Source organism: Dermacentor silvarum, chromosome 10, assembly GCF_013339745.2.
Source record: "Dermacentor silvarum isolate Dsil-2018 chromosome 10, BIME_Dsil_1.4, whole genome shotgun sequence".
NCBI lineage: Eukaryota > Metazoa > Arthropoda > Arachnida > Ixodida > Ixodidae > Dermacentor > Dermacentor silvarum.
In genome coordinates this window covers 61803094-61825597 of record NC_051163.1, presented here as the reverse complement: position 1 = coordinate 61825597, position 22504 = coordinate 61803094, and the positions used below count along the sequence as shown (strand labels likewise).

The window sequence follows — 22504 nt, the reverse complement described above, 5'->3', positions numbered from 1 at the left end:
TAAGGTGGACGTTAAAGAACCCCAGGTGGTCCAAATTTCCGGAGTCCCCCACTACGGCGTGCCTCATAATCAGATCGTGGTTTTGGCACGTAAAACCCCATAATTTAATTTAATTTTCAACTGTTTTTTATTGATGTGGCCACTCCAGGCAAAATTTCCGCCGTCATCATCGTTGCTGTGATGTTCTGTATGAAGTCCAAGTGCAATACAATTGCACGCCATATGCTGTGGGTGCAAGGGTAAGCTTGCAAAAGTTAGGCGACAAGGCAGGTGCAAAGCTAGGCGAGCCGAGATGGCTGGTAGTTTTATATGTGCCATCTCCCTGCACGCTTGGTGTTGGAGCTCGCATAATCTCAATTTTCGGAGGTGAAGCAAGAGACATTACGAAGTGTTGGCTCACATTTCCACCGTTTTTCATCACACCAGCGTTGTGAGATCAACTATTCATGCTCAAGTGAGATCTGTTTGTTTGCCTTCTGCATGCAATACCACACTTGTTCATTTAGTTAGTAAGCAAATGTTTCCTGCAATTTATATGATCGATAAAACTATGAAACTTATTTCGTGTAGTTGTCAAATATGTTGCTTTCGCTACCGATGCTTCGCCTTTCAGGCAAAACAGCAACATTTTGAAACATTGGCTTAATTTTGTGCTTCCAAAACATACACTTGCAACTACTCCATGCTTATAAACTAGCTAAAAAGTAATTGCATGTCAGACTTTAGTGTAATTACGTATACAAGTTGTTCTCTGATCAGTTATTTCATCTTCACTTTTCAATTTATGTGGATAGTACATATGGTTACCTTCACCAAAGTAGCAGTTACAAACAGGCTAGAGCACATACCGATTTAATTTTAAAGATCCTGCAAGTTGCCAATATCAAACTGTATATGGCAGCATAAACATCAGAGCAGTGTGAAGGAATTTCATGACATAGTCATAATTTTTACATTTAGCCTGGTTCAGCAAAATTCAGCAATCCTGCAAAATTGCATCCAGCTCAAGAATACCTTCGCATGCTGGTTATAAGCATATATTTCTTACACGATGATATAGGCAATGAAATGTTATTTCATTACCTCCAATAATTTACATATTCTTTAAAATAGCGTCCCCAAGGTAACTTCGCGTACCCAAAACACCTATGTCGCATTCTTTTGTACAGCTGAACCTTCTCATAATGAAGTTGTATCTGACATGAAAATGCCTTCGTTATATCGCATATTCGTTATAAGCATATATTTGTATATTTACAACGATATTGCAGAGAAATAATTTATATTTACTGAAATATATCAGATTAGTTTTATTCATGTTCATTATATTAAGGTACGACTGTACTCTTCTTTTCTACAACTGACCAATAGCGTGCCCTCACTTTTCGTCCATTTCTAAAATTCCCTATCGAGGGTCTGTGCTGGATGGTTCTGTCACAGGTGGTAATCTTGAGTGATTACTTTTGGGGACGCACTCACTTTCACGATATTTCGCATGACCACACGCGCCAAATGCATCGAAGCATGTGGCCATGTTCCTGGCACCGCGCAAGGATATTATTAAGCTTAGCACAGCGCCAGAAACAATGTTGGCCATTTACACCAACGCATCAAGTGCGAGCCGTGCATGCAAAAGTGATCACTCAAGAATAGCATATCATAACATACCATTGGCACCACTCTCTTCCCTTCTCGCAAAGCAAAAATAAAAATACATTGCAGCGCTGTTTCTTTTCGCACTGCTCGCAAATACCAAGCACTTTGAGTGAACACGAGACACTTTTCACCAAAAGTATGCTTTAATAATAATAATAGTTACAGGAGGCCTACCATACACATAACCGACAGAACAATGCACTAAGCTGTCTTGCTTCCCCGTATAAAAAATGCGCCGCCATCACAAATGCTCGGCACTGGTACAGAAACAGGAGGTGAAAACAGCAACGTCAAAAAAAAAACGAAAAAAAAAATATGCGGACATAGCTTTCTTTTTAAATATGTACAAGAGGAGAGAGAGAGAATGAGAAGTCTTCTCTTAGTTAAGATGGTGTCATCGCACCTTGCCACGTTTCCGGTTAGAAATGCCTAGAAAAAAAATAATAAAAGACACTCTGGAGGATGATTAACTCGCGAGCAATGGCGGTGACCTCGTGAGGAGCAAAGAAAAGAACAGAAGCCATGTAGCATAGCAGCAGTAATTCACGGCAGCAACAGTTCCTCACGAAAGCCATAGAAATCCGCAACATTTCCGAAGCTCTTCATTGTGATGTCCGCTTTCAACTTCTTCCGCGGAGACAAGCCACAACACCAACACAGAAAAAATCTAAAATAAAGCTCTCTTTCTCTGCAATACATTAAAAAGAATGTATATAGTACCATACAGACAACAATCACTCCGCGTCACACAAGTGCATTTCAAAAATGTGCCCGCCATTTGTTTGTGCCCATGCACAGAACTAGTAGAAAGAAGCGTTTGGCGACGCTGCAAAAGACAATGCTACTAAAAGAACACCGAAGCAGTAGTTTCGGCACACTTGAGACAGCCGTCGCATGACCACCGACACAGGTGCATCCATGAAAGCTTGCTCTTAACTGCTTGCACCAACTTTCAGATGATGTAATACAATTTTGAGATGTTGATTATACATCTCGCTTAGTCCTCAAATCTTTCACTACATTTGTGCCAAGCAAATCAAATGAACCAAGTGACCGCTGTTTACAAGCAAGGGAAAACTCTTAAGGCCAGCTGTAATCATTTCCATAGCTGTCATTACGTAGCATTGGCTACTAAACATCTTTATATGACCACAGCATAGTATGCAATCTTTACTGTTGGCACTCCCGGTACAAAATACATTGCAATGTGAATAGTCTATATACATAATCATGTGCATGTACACAATTTAGAGATAATGACCAAGCGTCTTTGGTAGCAACAATGACAACGCACAGACGTGCACCAACAACCAATGCATTTAAAAAATTTTTTGTATGGATGCGATTTCAGTAAGACCTTCAGTGCGGCTATATCTCAGTTTAATTCAAACACGTGGCACTAAAATTTGTTTTCTTTTTCTCTGTGAACAGATAGAAGGAACACTAGCAAGCGCCAAAGGAGAAGCTACTGCAATGACGTCAATGACTTTCGAGCAAGCACTTTTTTTTTCACGATGCACAATCATCAGAGGCTTCAGTGCGTCATGTACAGTATCATGAACAGAGTCCTGTTCAGAATCAACCAATACAAGCATGAACAAAGTTTGCAAAGATGCACCTGTAGGTGCGGCACTGCGGGGCTGGATAGATGAAACATGACACACGCTCAACTTGCGCAACTTGGCGCTTTTTCAAGGTTCGGTCAGTTACGACTGCATACTCCGTTCACGAAGAACTCCTTCCTGGGTCACGTCCACGTGGCTTCTACATAAAACGCTCACCTGAGATGTGAAACAACGTCTGGTCCTGTTTACAATACTTGCTCCGTAGGAGATTAGGCAGGCAAACAAAACAAGGAGCAGGGAATGGACTAAAGGTCAAACTAGCAGGAGAGCAAGCGAGTTCGTGTGCATTTTCCTGGGCCTAACCCTGACTCACTTCGATGCTGCTAAGTTAACATCCTTTGAGAGGTGGTAACTTTACAGCTCCAGCTTCGCAGCAAGTAATAAAGAAGAAAAATTTTAAACAGAGCCAACGAGTAGCACTAGTTCTTAGCACTGTCCGCGCAATTGCTGGATTTAAGCTCTAAAACAAGCTATTCATACTTCAACACTGATCGTACAACAAAGCTAAGGTAACACTCTTTTCAGCGCACGATGCCAGGCAAGATGGAAACAGTAACACAAAAGAAAGAAATGAACAACAGAAAAGCTACTCAAGGAAACACTTTATAACAGAGACAGAGCTTGCAGAGAAACTCCCGTCTAAGTTGCAGGCACAGCGCACCAACTTCTTAAATAAAGAAAGCTACTGTTCAAGAGTTACTTCAACTTTCCGCAGTCTCTTCTTCTTTGCACCTCCGTTTGCTCAGTGTTAGCAAAGGCAGACATTGGAGTGGGGGGAGGGGGGTATTCACAATTTGACCAGAACTGACAAAAAAGGGGGGGGGGGGGGGGGAAATGGTTCAGAAAAGTTTTTCCAGGCACTTGGTCTAGGGGGCCGCCTGCTTTTGACGAGCACTAACTTTCCTGTGTAATCCCTGGCACTCAGCTAAAAGGGCTCCGACAAACGGTGCTGGCGAGTGCCACACGAAACTAGGCCACTACCGGTTAGCACTGAAAGTGGTTAGCAGTGGGTCTGTAAAAGTGTGGTGATAGACACAATGCCAGAAATCTTGCGCAAACTCAAAGCACTAACCCCAATTGCTCACACCAGTGCAATTGCAGGCAGCTAGCCGCCACAAACCACACTCCCTGATCCAAGCACGACCGACACAACTCGCACCAAAAATTCAAAGCAAGCAGCTCTCCTTCAAACGTGTGGTAAGCAAGACTTGAACATAAGTTCATCTGCTGCTTGCCTCAAATTGCTGGGTTAAGCTCTAAAACAAGCTAAAAAAGCTGAAACAAGTACTCCAAACAGCTTCTCCGTGCACTTTGGCCTTCCTGCCTAGGCAAATGTGGCATGCGGAAGGCTTACGAGAAAAAAAAAAAGTTTAAGTTTGTGAACGGCCCAAGCACGCGCGCTCCCCCATAGCCACAAAATGCCCTTCAACGCGACACAAACTTGAGAAGAGTTTCTTCTTATTCTGCACAAGGCGACGAAGCGTGACCGGCACTTTCTTTGAAGCCCTCGAAATGCCAGCAGCTCGAACAACATTCAAGGAAAACCACCGCCTCGCCGGGCGACGTTGCACGGCCACACAGAAGCAGGCTAGGCTCGGCCATCTCTGTCCTCGCAGCTCGGCTCGGAGGCCTGGCAGCGATGCACGAAGAGGAGAAGACGGGACTTGGGTTGTTGACGACGACGACAACGGACAAGAGAGGCGGCGACGCCTGACGCACGGTGCGGAGTGCAGACGGAGCAGGAAGAGGGTGCGGGGAAGAGGTGGCGGCGCGCACAACAAAGCGGCGAAGACACTGCAGCGAGAGAAGCTCCTCCAGCCCCCATCTGGCTTCTCACCGGGAACGGGAAAAAGGTTTTACTCTAGAGCAGAATGCACTTTGTCTTCTTCGGCCTCTTGACCTGCAAGAGGAGATGCCGACGGAGGCACGGTGTGAGGCACAATGTGTAAGCAAGACGCAAAAGATTCATAATGCATGAAACCAGCGCAAGCAATATCAAACGGGACATAAATCAGTCACAGGGGGTGCCTGGTATAGACTACTGAAGTGCCGAGTCTAAAAAAAATGTGGGGTTTTACGTGCCAAAACCACGCTCCGATTATGAGGCACGCTGTAGTGGGTGGACTCCGGAATAATTTGGATCACCTGGGGTTCTTTAGCGTGCACCTAAATCTAAGTTAACCGTATTGGCCGGGCAACTACTGCACTTTTTTTTATGTAAATCACGACACGGTAGAACAAAAAATTTGTGCCACTTTGTTAAAAATGTTGTCGCAGTTTCACCCGAAAGGCGAAGCATCAATTGCGATAGCAACATAGTAGAGAGCTATACGGAGTAAGGATAGTAGTTTTATCCGCTGTACAAACTTGGACATGCAGCAGCACCGGCAACACACAGCACTGTTGTCGACGCCGTCGGCGTTTTGCCCGCGTTCGCACAAAATGCGTGCGGCGTTGGTGACTGTTGGCGGAACCTCTGATATAAATAGGCACTTGGTGCCGCAGCTAAACGTCGCCTCCCTTCCCTGCCCCCCCCCCCCCCCCCCACGGCCTTTCGTGCGTCAGAAGAAGGCGCGTTTGCTCTACATATATGGTGATTGTAAAGGAGGAAAGAGACGCCTACTTCTGCAGCCCTTAAGCGAGCACGGCGCAGAACGCGCGTTTCTTCTCCGCCGTGCGTTCACTCCCCGTGAAAGCGCGCGTCCCTCGCGCCCTTTCACTCGCACATACAGCGTTCGGCGGCGCGCGGCGACGATTTCATCTCCATTGACGTCATACGGAACCTCACGGCGACGGCGACGGCAACGGCGACGCCGACGGCAGAAATCTGCTTTGGAGTGTCCATATAATTGCTATCGCAATAAAAAGAATTACGGGGTTTTACGTGCCAAAACCACCATCTGATTATGAAGCACGTCGTAGTGGGGGACTCCCGATTAATTTAGACGACCTTGGGTTCTTTAACGTGCACCTAAATCTAAGCACACAGGTGTTTTCTGCCTTTCGCCCCCATCGTGCCACATTTATCACACGTAGAGTGGTGGCTCCTGGCACTGACAGTCATCGCCAGCCGGGCCCCCATCTCAATTTCTTTTCTGCACGCATTTCTTGCAATCTTGCACCGCCCCATCTTTCAAGAGCATTTTGCGGAGCGAATTTATTTCTCGTAAGACTTGACACCGCATTCATAAAACCATAGGAGTCCAAATTCATAAACTTCACGAAAAATCGGGGAGAGTCGGCAACTGTGCTCCAACGAAACCCAAATACAGCTCACGAAACCATGCACGGGAAAGGAGAGGTACGCAGAAGAGCACCCACCTGCAGGGCGGCCCTCGTTGCAGTCTCGAACACCTCGCGCACACCGTCCTTGGTCTTGGCAGAGCACTCCAGGTAGCCGTAGGCGTTGATCTTCTCCGCCATGGTGCGTCCTTCCTCTGGTGCCACAGGCTTCTGCTTCATCTTGGCAAGCTCCCGCAGCGTGTGGGGGTCATTGCGCAGGTCCTGCACACAACAACAGGCCACCGATTGAGCCGGCTGCACCAACTCTTGTCAAACCCCGATGAGTCGACCGAGTTAAAGGGACACTAATGACAGTAACACTTTGAGCTGGGCCAGTAAATTACCAATCTACAATACCAAGAAAGACACTCTTACCATGGAAAGGATCTACACGCAAGAAAAGGCACCAAAAACAAAAGACGGGTGGCAATGCTGCCTTGTGAAGTTCTTGCACCAGCGCTTCGTGGCGTGGTTTTTCAAGATGCCTGCTCAAGCCAAGTTAATTTTTTATTGTTAAAATTTGACAATGTTGCATTCTAAAACAACAAATAACTACATTTCAAGAACCTTTTCTTAGGCACGACAACCCAAGTGCCAAACAATACTTCAACATTATTGACTTCACACTAACTTACCAGCACTGGAGTTTGGGAGCAAATTCTTTAACATGGAAGCAGATTTGACCTTCATTTTCTTTTGTGATAACGAACCTATTCCAGTGAAATTTACAAAAATTCAGCTTTGAATGAATACCGTATTTACTCGCATAATGAACGCACTTTTTTTCCTGAAAAATATGCCTCAAGTTGGGGTGTGCATTTACTATGCGAGGTAAAATTTTAAGCAACTTTTTTTTTTTCTGCGGCCACCTCTAAAAATGTGGCAGTTTCGCCTGAAAGGCGAACCATCGATTGCGATCGCAAATGCGTAGACAGCTATACGAAATAAGGATAGTAGTTTCATCGGCCGTATAAACTTGCAAAGTAATTTAACCAGCATGGGGTCAGCGCGCACAGGCAAACGTGAACCAATCACACTCGATGACCGCAAACACTCACTGTCAAAACACTAGAGTGAAGAAGCGCCGCAGCAACAGCGATTGAAGTGACCTTTGTGCCGTGTATCGCTTCAATGCAAACTGAGCAGCGATAACAGAGCATGCACAAAGGTATGAGCCGCCGTCGCACCTAGACTCGGCCCCCGACAGAAATCGCTTTCTAGATAGGGCGCGTGCGGCCGCGCAATGTGCAGTTGCTGCGCCGCCTCCCTCCTTCCCATTGGCGCCATGCGCGTGACGAAATACGGCACGTTTCTTCCCCGCATTCCCCCTCGAACACGGGAGATAGAGCCACGATCGTCGGCGCCGACCGCAAAAATGTACCTGGAGTGTCCATACGAGTGCTATGGCAATAGAAGTAGGAGACACACGGTACAATGCGGCATCCGATGCGGCGCCCAATACAATCGTACCCGCCGGACGCCATATCAGACGCCAAATCATACCGTCTCTCTCCTACTTCACGTCGGCAAGTTTAGGGTGTGTTTATTACGCGGGAGAAAAAAAATTGAAATTTTGACGACTAAAGTTGGGGGTGTGTTCATCATGCGAATGTGTTCATTACGCGAGTAAATACGGTACTTTATTGTTGCTTTTTAATGTCCCTATAGAGACATCTTTTACTTGTCATTTCTATGCACTCAGTGAAGGTCCAAATTATGTCCACCCTAGAAAAAATACCGGCACGTGACAGGGTACTCCAAAATATTTACTGCATACAGTGTAGACCGCTTATAACGCAAGTCACCGGGGTTGCGAATATCTGCACTATAAGCAGTACCGCACTATAACCAAAACGATTTTATTGAGATAGCAATTATATGGACACTCCAGGCACATTTCTGCCGTCGCCGTGAGGTTCCATATAAAGTCCAAGGGCAATAAAATTGTTGCCGTGCACCTTATGCTGTATATGCGAGTGAAACAATGCGAGGATGAGCCGGCGATCACTGGCTCAATCTAGCGCACGCAATGGAGGAAAGCAGGAAGGAAGCGCGCCGAATTCCGTCGCGCGCAAAGCTCCCGGGGGGGGGGGCTCTACTTCGCGCGCGTTCACCCGCCGGGGCCGCTGTATTTTGAAAGCCATCTGCGACGGGGGCACAATCCGCCATGCGCTGTGTTTTCGCGGCTTAGTTCGCGTTGATGCGAGACGCAGCACGAAGGTCAATTCGCTCGCTGCCGCGCTTCCTCACTCCAGCGTTTTCACAGCGAGTTTCCGCGGTCATCGAGCGAGATGTGTTCATGTTTGCTTGTGCGCGCTTCATACCATGCTTAGAGCCGCGGCAGCAGACGCGCTTTCGCGCGCACCCACCATTGGGTCATTCTGCCTGCTCTGCGAGAGGAATGCCGGGATACGCGGCCGGCGCGGCAGGCGAAAAATAGGAACGGAGCTATTCACGCGCCAGCAGCGTTGGAACACGCCCGACAGCGCCAGACACGCCGGTTGCGTCGTGTCATTGGATTATAGACGACGGTTGTTCGCCACCGTAACGTAGCGGAGCTCGACGCGCGCGCTTGGCGTTGGAGTATATCTACGGCTTGAGGGGAGCATTTGCAGTCTCGGTTGACAGCCAAACTTCCAGACAGCCGCACTGTAACCGGTATTTCGTCTCCCGCAACTGCACTATAAGCGATATGCGCATACATAAGAGTCCTATAGGAAAATTAACGGGAGTCTGAAAAAGCGTATTATATCCGGTCCTGCACTATAAGCGGTTATGTTAGAAGTGGTCCAAGGGCGATTCCTGTATCAGACTGGGAGGCCCTTCACATTAGTGAACCAGTGGCCACATTAGTGGTCAGCTCTTGCCAATAACAACCACGTGTGTATGAGCCATCCACATTTGCAGCTAGCAAAACTGAGACATGCACCTTGCTCGTTATTTCCAGCGTGTTGGTTGATTCGAGTGGTTTTGCTCAACCAGCCAATCAGTGTACACTGAAAGTGATATCTCCAAAAGTGACCATCCGAGAATACATCCCCTGGCGAGATTCAGATTCGATGACCGACAACTGTGCTTTCCACTATCATGGTGGTTCAAGCGTTGCTTGTTTTTCTGGACACAAGTTCCCCCAATAAAGAGTCATTTTCTTAGTACACCCAGGCGGTCAGCGCGCTATAGTCACATGACACTTTCATGCTCACTGTGCAAATTAAAAGCTACTCTTCTGACGGGCTGCTCGAAGCTACAGAAAGCAACCTAAACTCAGTTTTGGCAATGCTTGATTCTTTGCCGCCACAGCAGAGTGACAGTACGTACCTTTTTGTTCCCCACAAGTATGATGGGCACGTTCGGGCAGAAGTGGCGCACCTCCGGCGTCCACTTCTCCGGGATGTTCTCTAGGGAGTCCGGGGAGTCGATGCTAAAACACATGAGGATGACATCGGTGTCCGGGTATGACAAGGGCCGCAACCGGTCATAGTCCTCTTGCCCCGCTGTGTCCCATAAGGCCAGCTCAACCTGAATGAAAAAGGTGAGAACCAATGATGTTGGCAGTTTTCATGGAAAACATAACTCTACATTTTTTAGCACTTCTGAAGGCAATGACAAGGCATTTTCCGTGCCACTTGACCAATTGAAAACAAAGAAAAAGTATAGTGGGCATCATGAAAGCGAGACCGCAGAAATAGTGAGTGCTTATTTAATGATGCATTGCAACTGTTGACGCAACAAGCTGACCTGGAAGGCAGTGAGATAGACTGTGACCGCAACAAGTCTGAGTAATCCTACTTACTTGCTAATCCGAGTAATCACTAATAAGAGTAACTAACTAGGCTGAGTAATCCTACTTATTAGCTAACACCAGTATATTGCCTTGCAAAAGTAAAGCTCTGAGCCTAAACTCATGAATTGCTCAGACACATTCCATGCACAAGCTTGCCTAAGGAGTGCAGCATTCGGAATGGCACGATAAACATTCTTCATTCATGCCCTTTGCCTTCATATTTATGTGCGAACAGCCCCTGAACAAGAGCTTTTAATTTCCTGAATGCCCATTTCTTGGCACAACTCAGCATATGCAAATTTGCATGACAGGGGAGGAGTCAGTAATCGCCCAACAGCAACCCTCAAAGCATTGCAAGAGCGCCCGGTCACAAAAGGCAACACAATGCCAAGCTGGCCATTTGAACAGCGTGGATTTCCTTCGGAAACCCACACCCATCTGTGGCATACACCTCCCACAGTGGAACACTGAAAGAGAAGGCAGCAAGGCCTAAATAACAGCCCAACCACAATCTACACACACACACAAGTTTTGCTATTACTATTACAGGTTTTAATATCACTTGAGAAATACAGAGCAGACTTTTTTACTACACTGCAAAAGTTGGTACAGCCATGCCGCTGTCAAGAGGCAAGAGTGGCATAGCTTGTTGCAAGGACCAGATATGCTAGCACTAAACAGTGTAAGGTGAGCATTGTGCATAGCATGGAAGATAGTTTAAACAGGCAAAGTTTAAACTGGTTAACAGACTGCAAGAGCTATGCACAAAAGTGATGGAATAGGATGAATGAATGAGGGGTCGCCATAGTCGGATAATACTCCACCCAGAAAATGACAACTGCATCTCCCCTATCTGCGCCTCCGCACTTCAAAATAGTTCTTGAGAGACGTGAATATTCAAAGAAATTTGTCTCCACTGCGGCATTCTAGAAATGAGAGAATGTTACTGGCTGGCCATCTATACACACATATTAGTCACCGACTGCGGTATGTTCACTGTCACTGTTGCCTACAGACTATCAGTAATGCACATCCATGCAATTTTAAGCAGGAACCAAATGACTAAGGTCTTTTCCATCCCACATGGAGCTGAAGTACCAGAAGCACTCTCCCTCATCAAAGGAGATACAATATAGCAAACAATGAGGGTAGTAAATGAGCCAATAAAATTACTGGCCTAACTATATAGCCTAATGTTACCCGTGCAACAACCACAAAGCATTTATACAGAGCCATATCATATCCAGAGCCAGACCCATATCAAGAAAGCCAAAGTCTATTTGTTTCACAGCATTAGACTCTTTAAGCGTTGGTCAAAGTGATGCTGCTGTTAAACTAGTTTCAAAAAATGATGCCTTCTAAAGAGCAGAGCAACACTGACCAACTACTAACAATCACTTTGCAGTCTTTCACCATACACGAAATGCCATAGACGCCCTTTAATAAAGAAGAGTCCAGTTTTAGAAAATAAGCGCCGAAAAACGGATATCCAGCAACAAGTAGCAACACACAACATAAATCTGGCCACTCTAAATTCTCAGGAAACGAACAAAAACTGCTGCAACCCAGGTTGCGGTCTGCAAAACACGCTCACGTACAAAAGTGAAGCAAGAGCCAAAATACAATCGACGCACCAATTCCGCCCTAACCGCCTTATTGGTGACAGGCATATCTGCGGTTGCATAATGGTTACGCTAGTAAGTCAAATGAGCGGTTGTGTGCTTGCAACAGCCCGCTACACAGACTAACCTAAAACAAAAAGAGAGAGACAAAAACCCAACTTTTAGGACATGTCACATACCTGTTTCCCGTCGACCTCGATGTCGGCGACGTAGTTTTCAAAAACCGTTGGCACGTAGACCTCGGGAAACTGATCCTTGCTGAAGACGATCAGAAGACAGGTCTTACCGCACGCGCCGTCTCCGACTATCACTAGTTTTTTTCTGATCGCCGCCATCTGTGGTCTTTCTGCGAAATAAAAAAGAAGAGCAAACAGGCACGGCTACGTTTTCGACGGTCTGCAAGTGGCCGTAGGACGAGACAACAGCGTGCAGCAGTCACTCAACTTCCGACAACCAAGCGGAATTCGCCATGACTAACGTGCAACGGCACTTCTCGGGCGCCTCCTCGCATTTTTTTTTTATACTTTTTTTTTTCCTGCTCGTCAAAACTGCCTGCTTTTACCGGATACGAATGGAAATCGCCAAGAGAGGCCACAATCGGGTTTCTAAACGTGCGCTGGCAAATCGTAGCTATTTCGGGACAAAAACGTTAGAGCGAACCGTCATCGGCGCTCGGAAATCAAGACGTTCCTTCAGCATACCTCGCTCCTACTGACAAGGTCAGCAAAACGTGTGGCGATGAGGGGTCCCGACACGTTATCTTACGCGAAACAAGTGCAGGCCGATCGGCTCACTCGGTTACCGCAGCGGTGTGCAACAGGGATACACTAGATGAAACACGGCAACTTGGCGAGCCAGAACGCAAGGCGGTGCGAAAATCGAGCAGAAAACGGGGAAAAGGCCGAGAGCAGTGCATTTTGTTTACTTTCAGCTACGTCCACGATTGAAAAAAGTAGGCAAGAGCTGCGGCTAGCAGCCCGCCAAACTACGCGTCCAAGCACAAACCGAAGCGGAACTACGAGGATTCGCTTTTAGAAACGGGCAACGAAGGTTCAATTAAAAGAACCGAATGAAAGCCGGTAACTCGGAGCGCTAGGCCTAAGCTCACAATCGGCCATGCAATGCACTCGGATGGGGGGGTGCTCGAAAGATTCCAGCGGCGTTCGCGGAGATATCGGCGCTATGCCAAGCATTCCCGGTGGATTGAAAAGCCGATGCAATTAGGCGGCATTGGATTCGCGAGCGTGTCAAAGACGCTACTTACGTTAGTGTAAAAAAAATATAAAGTTGGAGTTTGACGGCTGTCGTCGCACACCAAGGAAAACGACCACACCTCGCTAGGTAGAGCGAGCGGCGGGGTACCTCTCGCGCGGGCGAGGGGGCAAACAGCGCTGGTGGAAAGGGAAAAGTGAGGGCATTCGCGTGGAATGTGGCGGGCGTTTGACGTAATGGGCCAATCAACAAGTTGAGCGCGCGCGGGTATCTCCGGGATTAAAAATACAAGAAATATCGCCGGCGCGCTAAGTTCGGAAGAAACAAAAGGAACCGAGATAAATTCCGGCCAAAGGGCACCGAAGTCAAACCTAATCGCGAAACTCTGCCCAATGGGTGGACTGGCTCGAATTTCGAGCGCCGCCTGAGACGTATTGAAGCATTATTCGAACATTAGAAATGAGAAAGAAAGAAGATACGAAATTGTAGCCGGTTCAGAATGTATTGCATGCACTACAAGCAATGAGGCAAACGAGTTGTTCCCGCGAAATGAGCGCATAGGTGCATGGAATGAAACCAAGCAGCGCTGAACAAAGACAGTACTCTCAAACATAGCATTGCGAAGCCTAAGAATTGTACGGACACGCTCAGAACTGCCAGTCGTAATGCTGATGCTATCCTACTAAAACAATTCCTTCACCTAATTTCCAATGTTTCCGCCGACTGACTAAACATCCACGCACCACGAAGCCCTGTTATAAAAAGAAATATTCAAAAGTAAACAGTCGGGTAGGAATAAAACGATTCCTATAGCTAGTCCAGAAATATATTCCTCCTCTCCAGTACAGCGCTCCTGCCCAAGAAAAGAAGCACGCCTGACTATAATTATTGCAATCAATCAACTCGATCGTTTTCTCCTTGGCCATCGTGTGTACAGTGAGCCGCTTCTGGAGATCACATTGAACTTATAAATGAAAAAAAAATGTGGTGTGTAGTGTTCATTGGGAGTTAATTGACCGAATAGCTCATTTGTTATTCTCTTTGGCCCAGCGTACCATGAGCAGCCCATGCAGGGAGCCTACATGCAAGCGCTTGCATGTAGGCTCCCTAAGCCCATGTATGTATGAGTGCCCCCTACTCGAGCACAGAGAGACTTTAAGCACTATAGCCATATAATCACATTTTGGTGATAAAAATAATATTGCGTTGCTTTCGAGAACAAAGGTCGGGTTTTGTACACTTCTGCATTTATCGTGTAACAAATTAAATGAGCCGTGTGTATACATATACCTACGCAAAATACCGTGAAACATGTGACGTTATACAATGGAGCCGTCAGTGTTATGCTATCCATGGTTTAGGAGCGAAATATTGAAATGGAAAGTTCGGCCTCCACTTTTCCCACAATTCTTTTTGCGGAACACTCCAAAAATAGTTCGCCCTCTCTGGGGCTTTCGTGTATTTCCTTCTTTTAACACTGGGCGCTCGGCACTTTCGGGTCACGAGCGGCATGTACATATAGCATTCCTTACAGGAAAGTAGCGACCGCAGAGTTTTCGAGAAAGGAAACGCAGGGAGTGAATTCCTCTAACGCCTCCAAAAAAAAATAAAAAAAACTCTAGAGAGAGAGAGAGAGAGAGAGAGTGTGTGTGTGTGTGTGTGTGTGTGTGTGTGTGTGTGTGTGTGTGTGTGTGTGTGTGTGTGTGTGTGTGTGTGTGTGTGTGTGTGTGTGTGTGTGTGTGTGTGTGTGTGTGTGTGTGTGTGTGTGTGTGTGTGTGTGTGTGTGTGTGTGTGTGTGTGTGTGTGTGTGCGTGTGCGTGTGCGTGCGTGCGTGCGTGTTTGAATCCCACAATTAGAGGTATTTAGAGGTGATTTATTTAGAGGTGTCAGAGCGATTTCCTGTGCAATGATCTTCACCCAAGCAATATGACGCAAGCAAGATGGTGATAATTTAGCATGTAACACAAAGATATATGCCCCAATATTTTAATTGTGATATCACTTGTATACGCGAGGCGCGTTCGCCTTTGTCGGCGACGTCGTGCTGTTCCGCTATCGCCAGCGCATGCGCAGCTTACACGCAAGGGTTAGAGCATAGGGTTTAAAACTCTATGGGGTTAGAGGGCCACCAGAGACGCTGAGCGCGGTCGTCTGCAAAAAAGTCACCGACTATTACGGTATACTCCGGCCGAGCCCTAATGTGAATTTCAAGCGCAGCTCTATACGTGTTTTCATTTTGCGATATATCCTCCAAAGACCCCTTGTATTGCACATCGTCTTCTACACTATTTTTTCATAAATCTACTCGGAATTGATTACGCAAAATATTCATTCTGGGTATGAAGTACGGCGCATGTGTGGTTTACTCATGTTCTTGTCATCCGCTTTCGAGCAATTTGACACTCAATTGATCTAGACCTCTGTGTCATCCCAAACGGCCGAAAGCAAATTCTTGAGGTGCGCTTCGAAATCACTGAGATCGCGTGAAAACGCCGGACGCGCCAGGAACATGACAATGTATACTACACGTAGTTCCACCTTCATCTCTGCGTTTGAGCAACGAAATGCAGTTTTTACCTTAGCGAACATCAGGAGATGAGAAGATGTCCACGTACATGGAGACGCAATTTTTGGAATCTAACCGTGGTATTAAAATTTTTACATGTTTTTCGAGTTCATAACGTAACAGTAGACAATAAAAACCACCTTGAAGAGCGATTATATCGCATGGTTGCATGTGTTCGGGTCTGAAGAGGATATTGGCTGGCGCGGACATTCTGTCCCGTGCGTCACGTTGCAAACGGAGCGAAGTGTGGCGCGACTATCTCGCTAATCGGGAGATCGCGAGAGGCAGCTGCGGGTGACGCTTGGGCGCGATTCACAACAGCCGCCGCAGACAGACCTCTGCTCATGCATCGGTTTGTTTCCATATATGGTATCGGTGGCGTCATCGGTAAACAGGCGACGCACGCTACTCTGGCGCCATCTCGTAGCCATCGTCGCCGCAGAGCCCGTCTTGCGCGGCACTGCGCTTTTCTTCTCACACTTTCGCCGTACCCTCCTCCTCTGCTTTCCACCTCATGGTTCCCCTGCACCCTCCTCGCACTCTCTTCGCTATCACCGTCTTTCATCGCCCGCTGCCCTTCGCGTTCGCTCTTTCATCATTCGCTGTGCTCGTTCGCTCGGTTACGAGGGACGCCGACGCTCGCCGTACGAACGCTGCGCTCTTCGGCTTGGTGGAGGAATCAGGCCAGCATTCTGACTTTCGCTGCTGGCATGACCGGTGTGCGCACGCCATTATACAGGCACCCTGCATCCGCCAGGAGCCTCGACCATCGCTTCGCAAACAACGCCACTCGTGGCGATCTTGTCGTCCGCGTCGAGAGTGATAGGGCCACGCTGTAGGATGGTAGCAATCCAATGTGAGGATACCGCGAGCAGTGCTTCCCTGTCCATAATGACAGGTTTTGTGACAGAGATATTTTTTTTCGAACTGGAAATGTAACAAAAGGCCAAGACTTCTACGAAGCAGGCTATGTCCTCGACGTGAAAGAGGTTGTGTCGATGGCTGGCGTCGAGGTTTCAGGCCACCGCATTCCTCAAGCAGGAATAAGCACGCTTTTTTAAGTCGGTGACACTATCATAAGGGCACCGATGCAACCCTTCTGGGAGAAACCTTCTTCCTCTTACAGAGCCGTGCTATGCTCGCATTCTGCATTACAAATTTGAGAATATACAAATTGCGACAGATACGTACCTCACATTACCTTTCATACAGTTCACAAGAGCAGCTTGCAGACTTCTTGTAGACTTCCGGAGAAAAAAAATATGAGTTGTAAGCAGGATGCAACGCAACCCTTCATTGAATTCCACGTTTGCCGACAAAGGTTTACTGCATATATTTTTGAATTGTTTCTGAGAGGCCACATTTTTTTTTTTTTTTGTGGTGCATGAAATTGTTCCTGCACCACAAGTTCCTGGTGCAGGAAATTGTATGAAACTCTATGGCACACTCCACCGAGCTATAGCACTGTCAACGATATATACCAGAGCGGCTGCATCCCTGACGTGAATGAGCTCGCCGCCGCTAGAGGCGTTCGCCCCGACGCAAAGTTTACGCGAAGTTATACAAAAATGCTATAGAATGAAAAGCGGACAGACCCGATTAACTCAAGCAGGCTATAGGTGACTATTTGTCACCGCCCTGTTTCTTCTTTCTGGGGTTTTACGTGCCAAAACCAGTTCTGATTATGAGGAACGCCGTAGTGGAGGGCTCCGCATTAATTTTGACCACCTGGGGTTCTTTAACGTGCACTACAACGCTCAAAGGGGATGCCAGTAAATGATCATCATCATCATCAGTTAGATGTGCATATAGCGCACTAATGTTCCTGCTGAGCTGCTGTGTGTATGTACTGGTCTGAGGCTCTGAGCGCAAGGACGGGCAGTAAACGTCGAACTATAACGTTATCTAAAATTTCACCTGGGTATACTGACCAACGCAGACGGTGGTTTCCAGTCTGTCTCATCTCATGCATGCACCACCGAGATATGCGACGCCTACAACACGCAGGCGTCGTGGTGGCGCCCCTATAACCACGCCAGCCTAAGGTCCTTATATATAATAGAAAAAAAATACTGGCTCTCCCGTAATCAAGAGTAGATGTAAGCATGAAATGGCTACCATATGGCGTATTTTGCTACCTGTGGTGGCGCCGCCTTCAACCGGTTTTCTTATTCCAACAGTGCAGAGCGCTGAGCGTCTGTCGCTATATACTTTTTTCTTGTTGTCGCGCGGGACCGCTCACGACTCACGATCCGGATCGCTGGCGTTCAAAAGATCACAGACAATCGCTGTCGGAAATGACAAATAAAACTTCAGCGTACTATAGAAGCTCCAGCTTGAGTGATATTGTGAACAAACATAAGGAAGAAATCACGAGCAATATGTTTTGTAACTTGTTTGGGAATTATCTGGCGTATACGTAATGCGATCCTGTACAAAGGGTTGGAGGCCAGATACCTTTTTTTTTTTCTGAACTTTTGACTAGTTGCCCGGATGATATATCTCGTGTTGTTCCCGCAACGATGAGCGAGTGTTCTCGTTTGAGTGCCCGGATGACGGCTCTGGCTTTTGGCTCAAGGTCACTTGCAGGTCGCCGACAACAGGAGCTAAAATGATTTCATGCTTGAAAACTTTGCTTGTTTTACCTAGGGACCTTACGCCAGCGCACAGTGCGCCAGCGTTGTGAGACGCCTGGTAGCTGACAAGGCGTTGTTCCTTCTGCACGTCGCAACCGCGTATATGGTTAGAACACCGTCCGAAGAGTCTAAGCGCAACGTTCCACTTTATGTCGCTGTCAGTGTTTCGCTGTGCGGCCGAAATTGCCATATATATATATATATATATATATATATATATATATATATATATATATATATATATATATATATATATATATATGTGTGTGTGTGTGTGTGTGTGTGTGTGTGTGTGTGTGTGTGTGTATGTGTGTGTGTGTGTATTCATGGTCAGCACGTCATTGTACTATCCCATACTAAAATGTTCCGTATGCACTCCACTAATTAATTCCATTGTTTTCTGTACGATCCAGGCTATGGAAATTACACAGAATTTATATGCAGCCCATACATATTTCGTAAGAATGATATACGAAAACCATTCGCAGCTATTTGAACCGCATACGGAACGTTTCAGTAGAATACCCGTACTTCCTACGACGTCAGCAAATTTCGTCATGACGTCACGGAAATGCCGCTGACACTAGCTGCAGGTCCGGCGTTTCGAGACCAGCTTTAGTATGAAATTAAACTACTTTCCCAACCTTTATATTTTGTAATTATCGTCGTTTTACGACGAGCAGCGTGCGACGCTGCAGTTGGTACTACAACTTTGAAAATACACATGCGACAGTACTCTTCTAATCTCCCGAGACCCAAAGGCAGCTCGGGGTACAGAAGCGCATTACAAGCCGGTTATTATATTTATCGACTGGCACATTGCAACTGAAAGGAACAAGTCTGTAAACGCAATTAGCATTTTTGGGGGAGAACTTACCCCTCTTTCCGCGGTTTGCCCATTTGTACAGCTAACCGTTTTTCACGACAACCTAAAGTCACTGGGTACGTAGGTGTCGCATCTTCGAAATGACAAAAGTATATATATATATATATATATATATATATATATATATATATTAATATTCCTGCGGTGCTGGGCGCAATTTAACCCTCGTCATAGAAGGCAACCTTGCCTGAATTCAAACTAGCGTGCAATTCGTGGCCGCGCCAGCAGATCGCGCGGCGTGTCCAGAAGGGAGCGGAGATATGAGTCCGGCTTCAACACATGCCTCATACCGTAACATGACGTGTTTCGGCGGGGACAACACGGTGTCTCGCTACATTTCTTCAATGCTAATCGCAATAACGCCGACAGTCATACATCCTGAGATGGTATGTGCCCTAATTTCTTTTTAAATACCGCGCTTGGATGGCGAAACAAGTACTCCCATGTTCATGGAGACAGTAAACCATCTCCTCACGTTTGATGTCGTAGAAATTGCTTGATATGGTAGAATGTATAAACACGTCCCAGTTGAAAATTTATTGTAGTCATGGTGGGGCTGTGAACACGTTTGTGCTATACGTACTGGATTTTCACGTCGTCTGGCGATATTCGAAACGCAGTTCGCGGTTGGTTTTCGTCGTTATATTGACGACACAACGGTCTGGACCAAATCAGTCTTTGACCAAATCAGCGCGCCGCGGTACACGATATAGCTCAATGGTAGAGCACCGCACGCGTAATACGGATGATGTAGGTTCGACTCCCATCTGAGCGGGAAGTTGTGTTTTAGTGGACTTTAATTTCTATTTTCCTTGTTATTTCTACGAGTCAACTTAAAAAAAAAAAAACGCGTCCATTACCCGTATTCTATCCTTGGCTTCATTGTCTGTTGCGTTCATATGGTCCTAACAAGCAAAATCGGACCTCTCGGTTCTTATAATCGCTTAGCTGTGCAGCGAATTTCACGCGCTTTCAGTCTCGTCAAACGCTCTTTCCAAGCGGCAGAAGTTCGAGTGTGCATTGTTAAAGTGTTATATGTGCTTTACTGAAGCACAGTCGACTCTCGTTAATTCGACGTTTCGGTTATGTCGAGCGCACTAGAATGTCCAAGGGAGAAACCATGCATTGCTAACGAAGCAAAATACTCGTTTAGTTCGAATACGAAACCATGCCACTACGATTAATTCGACTCGAAGTGACGATTACTTGCGCTTTGCCGCGGGCGACGTCTCTTTGACTATTTTGTCGACGCCGACGACAGCGTTGAGGTCTGCAGCGCAAGGCCAGTGAACGACGACGACATTGTCAGTAACGTGATCGACCGCGCATACTGCAGTGACGAGAACGACGCTTATACGACGTTGCCGAGAGAGCCCTCCTGGAGCCTCCGAGGGCGGCTGGTATGTTGAGGCTGAGCTAACGCTACGAAACTTTCTGTTTAGGCGAACTTTTTAGACGTTTAAACATACCGACGCTCTTCGCCGCTTGCTGCATGGGTGAGTCACGTTTCAAGAGCAAGAAGCAAAAATATATATTCGACTAATTCAAGTTATAAAGATTATTTCAATTTTTTTTGTCTTGCCGACGTTTGTTAATTCGTTCTTTCGGGTAATTCGACAAAATCTTCCGGTCTCCTTAACAGCAATTGGCTAGTAGCTCCTAGTTTGAACAAAGCACTGGAGATTTATGTGGTAGTCATCAGCCTGACTCTTGGACGTGTCTGTCCCGCCCACGATAACAGGGATTCAGGGACTTCTCTCGATAGCTTCTCCCGAGCTGTTTCGCTTGATCCCTATGGTCGCCGTTTCACTTCGTGCGCTGAATCTCAGTCGAAATGTCTATTGCGCACGTCTTTGATAAGCAATTGAAGCCTATATGTACCAGCCGCATCCACTTCTAATGAACAGCCCCAAGAAGCAGGCAGAGAAAACTAGAAAATGAAACGCACAAAATAACAATGGGTGTCGGCCGCATTGAACACCCATCAACACTTTAGAGACTGAAGATAACTTTGGAAGCAAAGTCCCGCGTATACGCCGATGGGGTGTCGACAAACCAAAGCGAGCGCCGAGATCGCACCATTGTTGTACCAATCTCAGAGGCCACGTCATCTACAGCGTATAGTTTCCCCACAAAAATCACTAGGGGATATTCAGGCGCTCCAATCGTTAAGCCCCCACAGGAATGATGGGTACAGCACGTGAATTTGTCTAATCTTCGGGCTTGTAGCATCAAACGTCGCGATATTATTTATTACGCTTTATCTTTCTAAATGCCCATCCTCTCGTAGTTTTCTATCAAGGAAAATATAGTCTCTGCGCACATGCGTAATCATAGCGAATTGTCGAGTTTGTTACGACGCAATATGTTGAAAATAAATCATGTTGTAAGACCACGAAGCCGTTTGAAGCATGAAGGAGGAAGTTTACGCTAATTTATGTATACTGCCCCATCTTTACATTCCGGATGAACAGCCATGCTTTCAGTTCCCGTAGACACTGCGCTAAAGTTTACTCTTTTTTTTCTTCAATTTTTATTTCCCCTGTGCGTAGAAAAGGGCGCACCCAAAATTTAGACCCATCTCCGATGGTTATGATATAGGGCCTTATACAATATGTGCCTATACAAGGAACAGGCAAGTGTGCAAATAGTATGCATACATTAAGCACGAAACATAGGTTTAAACTAGTAGCAATAATTCATAGTTATAATGAGAAACTAACATCTGGTAACTTTTGTGAGAAAACTGCTACTCCCCCAGATTTTGGAGCGCCACGTCGGAGACAACATGCACAGAAAAGTGCCAGGAAAAACGAGAACAACTGCTCAGTTAGTCCAACTGCGCAGTTAGTTTTTCGAACTGAATAGTCCCAATAGCTCAATTTTTCTTTCGCGCTCAATAGTCTTTTTTATGACCGTATAAATGGCTATTATCATTAATTGCTTCTATGATGAGCATCTGGAAGAGTGGCCGTTGCTCCTTTGAGCATCGGAAATGAACAGCTGTTAGTCCTCGAAGGAGTAACTATACATGGGAAGTAACGGTGCGTCCCTCGCCGTTACTCCCAAAATAACCAATTGTTGTGCATGGTAAGGCACTTATACCCGTGCCACACGGGCGCCGAAAATGGCATTAACTTCCTAATGCCCTAAGATTTAATATCATTCGCGTGCTGGCACACGTGCAAATCAAATGGCATTCGCCTTAATGCAATTCGTCACCGAAGGCGTCCGC

At 46.5% G+C, this 22504-nt stretch overlaps 1 protein-coding gene across 2 annotated transcripts in view; it reads right to left on the bottom strand.

The window, feature by feature from the left end:
• Window positions 1–1780: 1780 nt before the first annotated feature.
• Window positions 1781–22504, bottom strand: part of LOC119465799 (ras-like GTP-binding protein Rho1) — a 29480-nt gene continuing 8756 nt past the window's right edge. The window contains exons 1-5 of one of the 2 annotated variants that reach the window (XM_037726258.2): window positions 13234–13365; window positions 12149–12315; window positions 9882–10082; window positions 6603–6785; window positions 1781–5181 (exon numbers count right to left, since the gene is read on the bottom strand). In XM_037726258.2, the coding sequence (XP_037582186.1) occupies window positions 5143–5181; window positions 6603–6785; window positions 9882–10082; window positions 12149–12304 (579 nt within the window). In that variant the 5' untranslated portion in view covers window positions 12305–12315; window positions 13234–13365 and the 3' untranslated portion in view covers window positions 1781–5142. Of the gene's footprint in view, window positions 5182–6602; window positions 6786–9881; window positions 10083–12148; window positions 12316–13233; window positions 13366–22504 lie in introns of those variants that run through there. The other variant, XM_037726257.2, reaches the window with a different exon arrangement.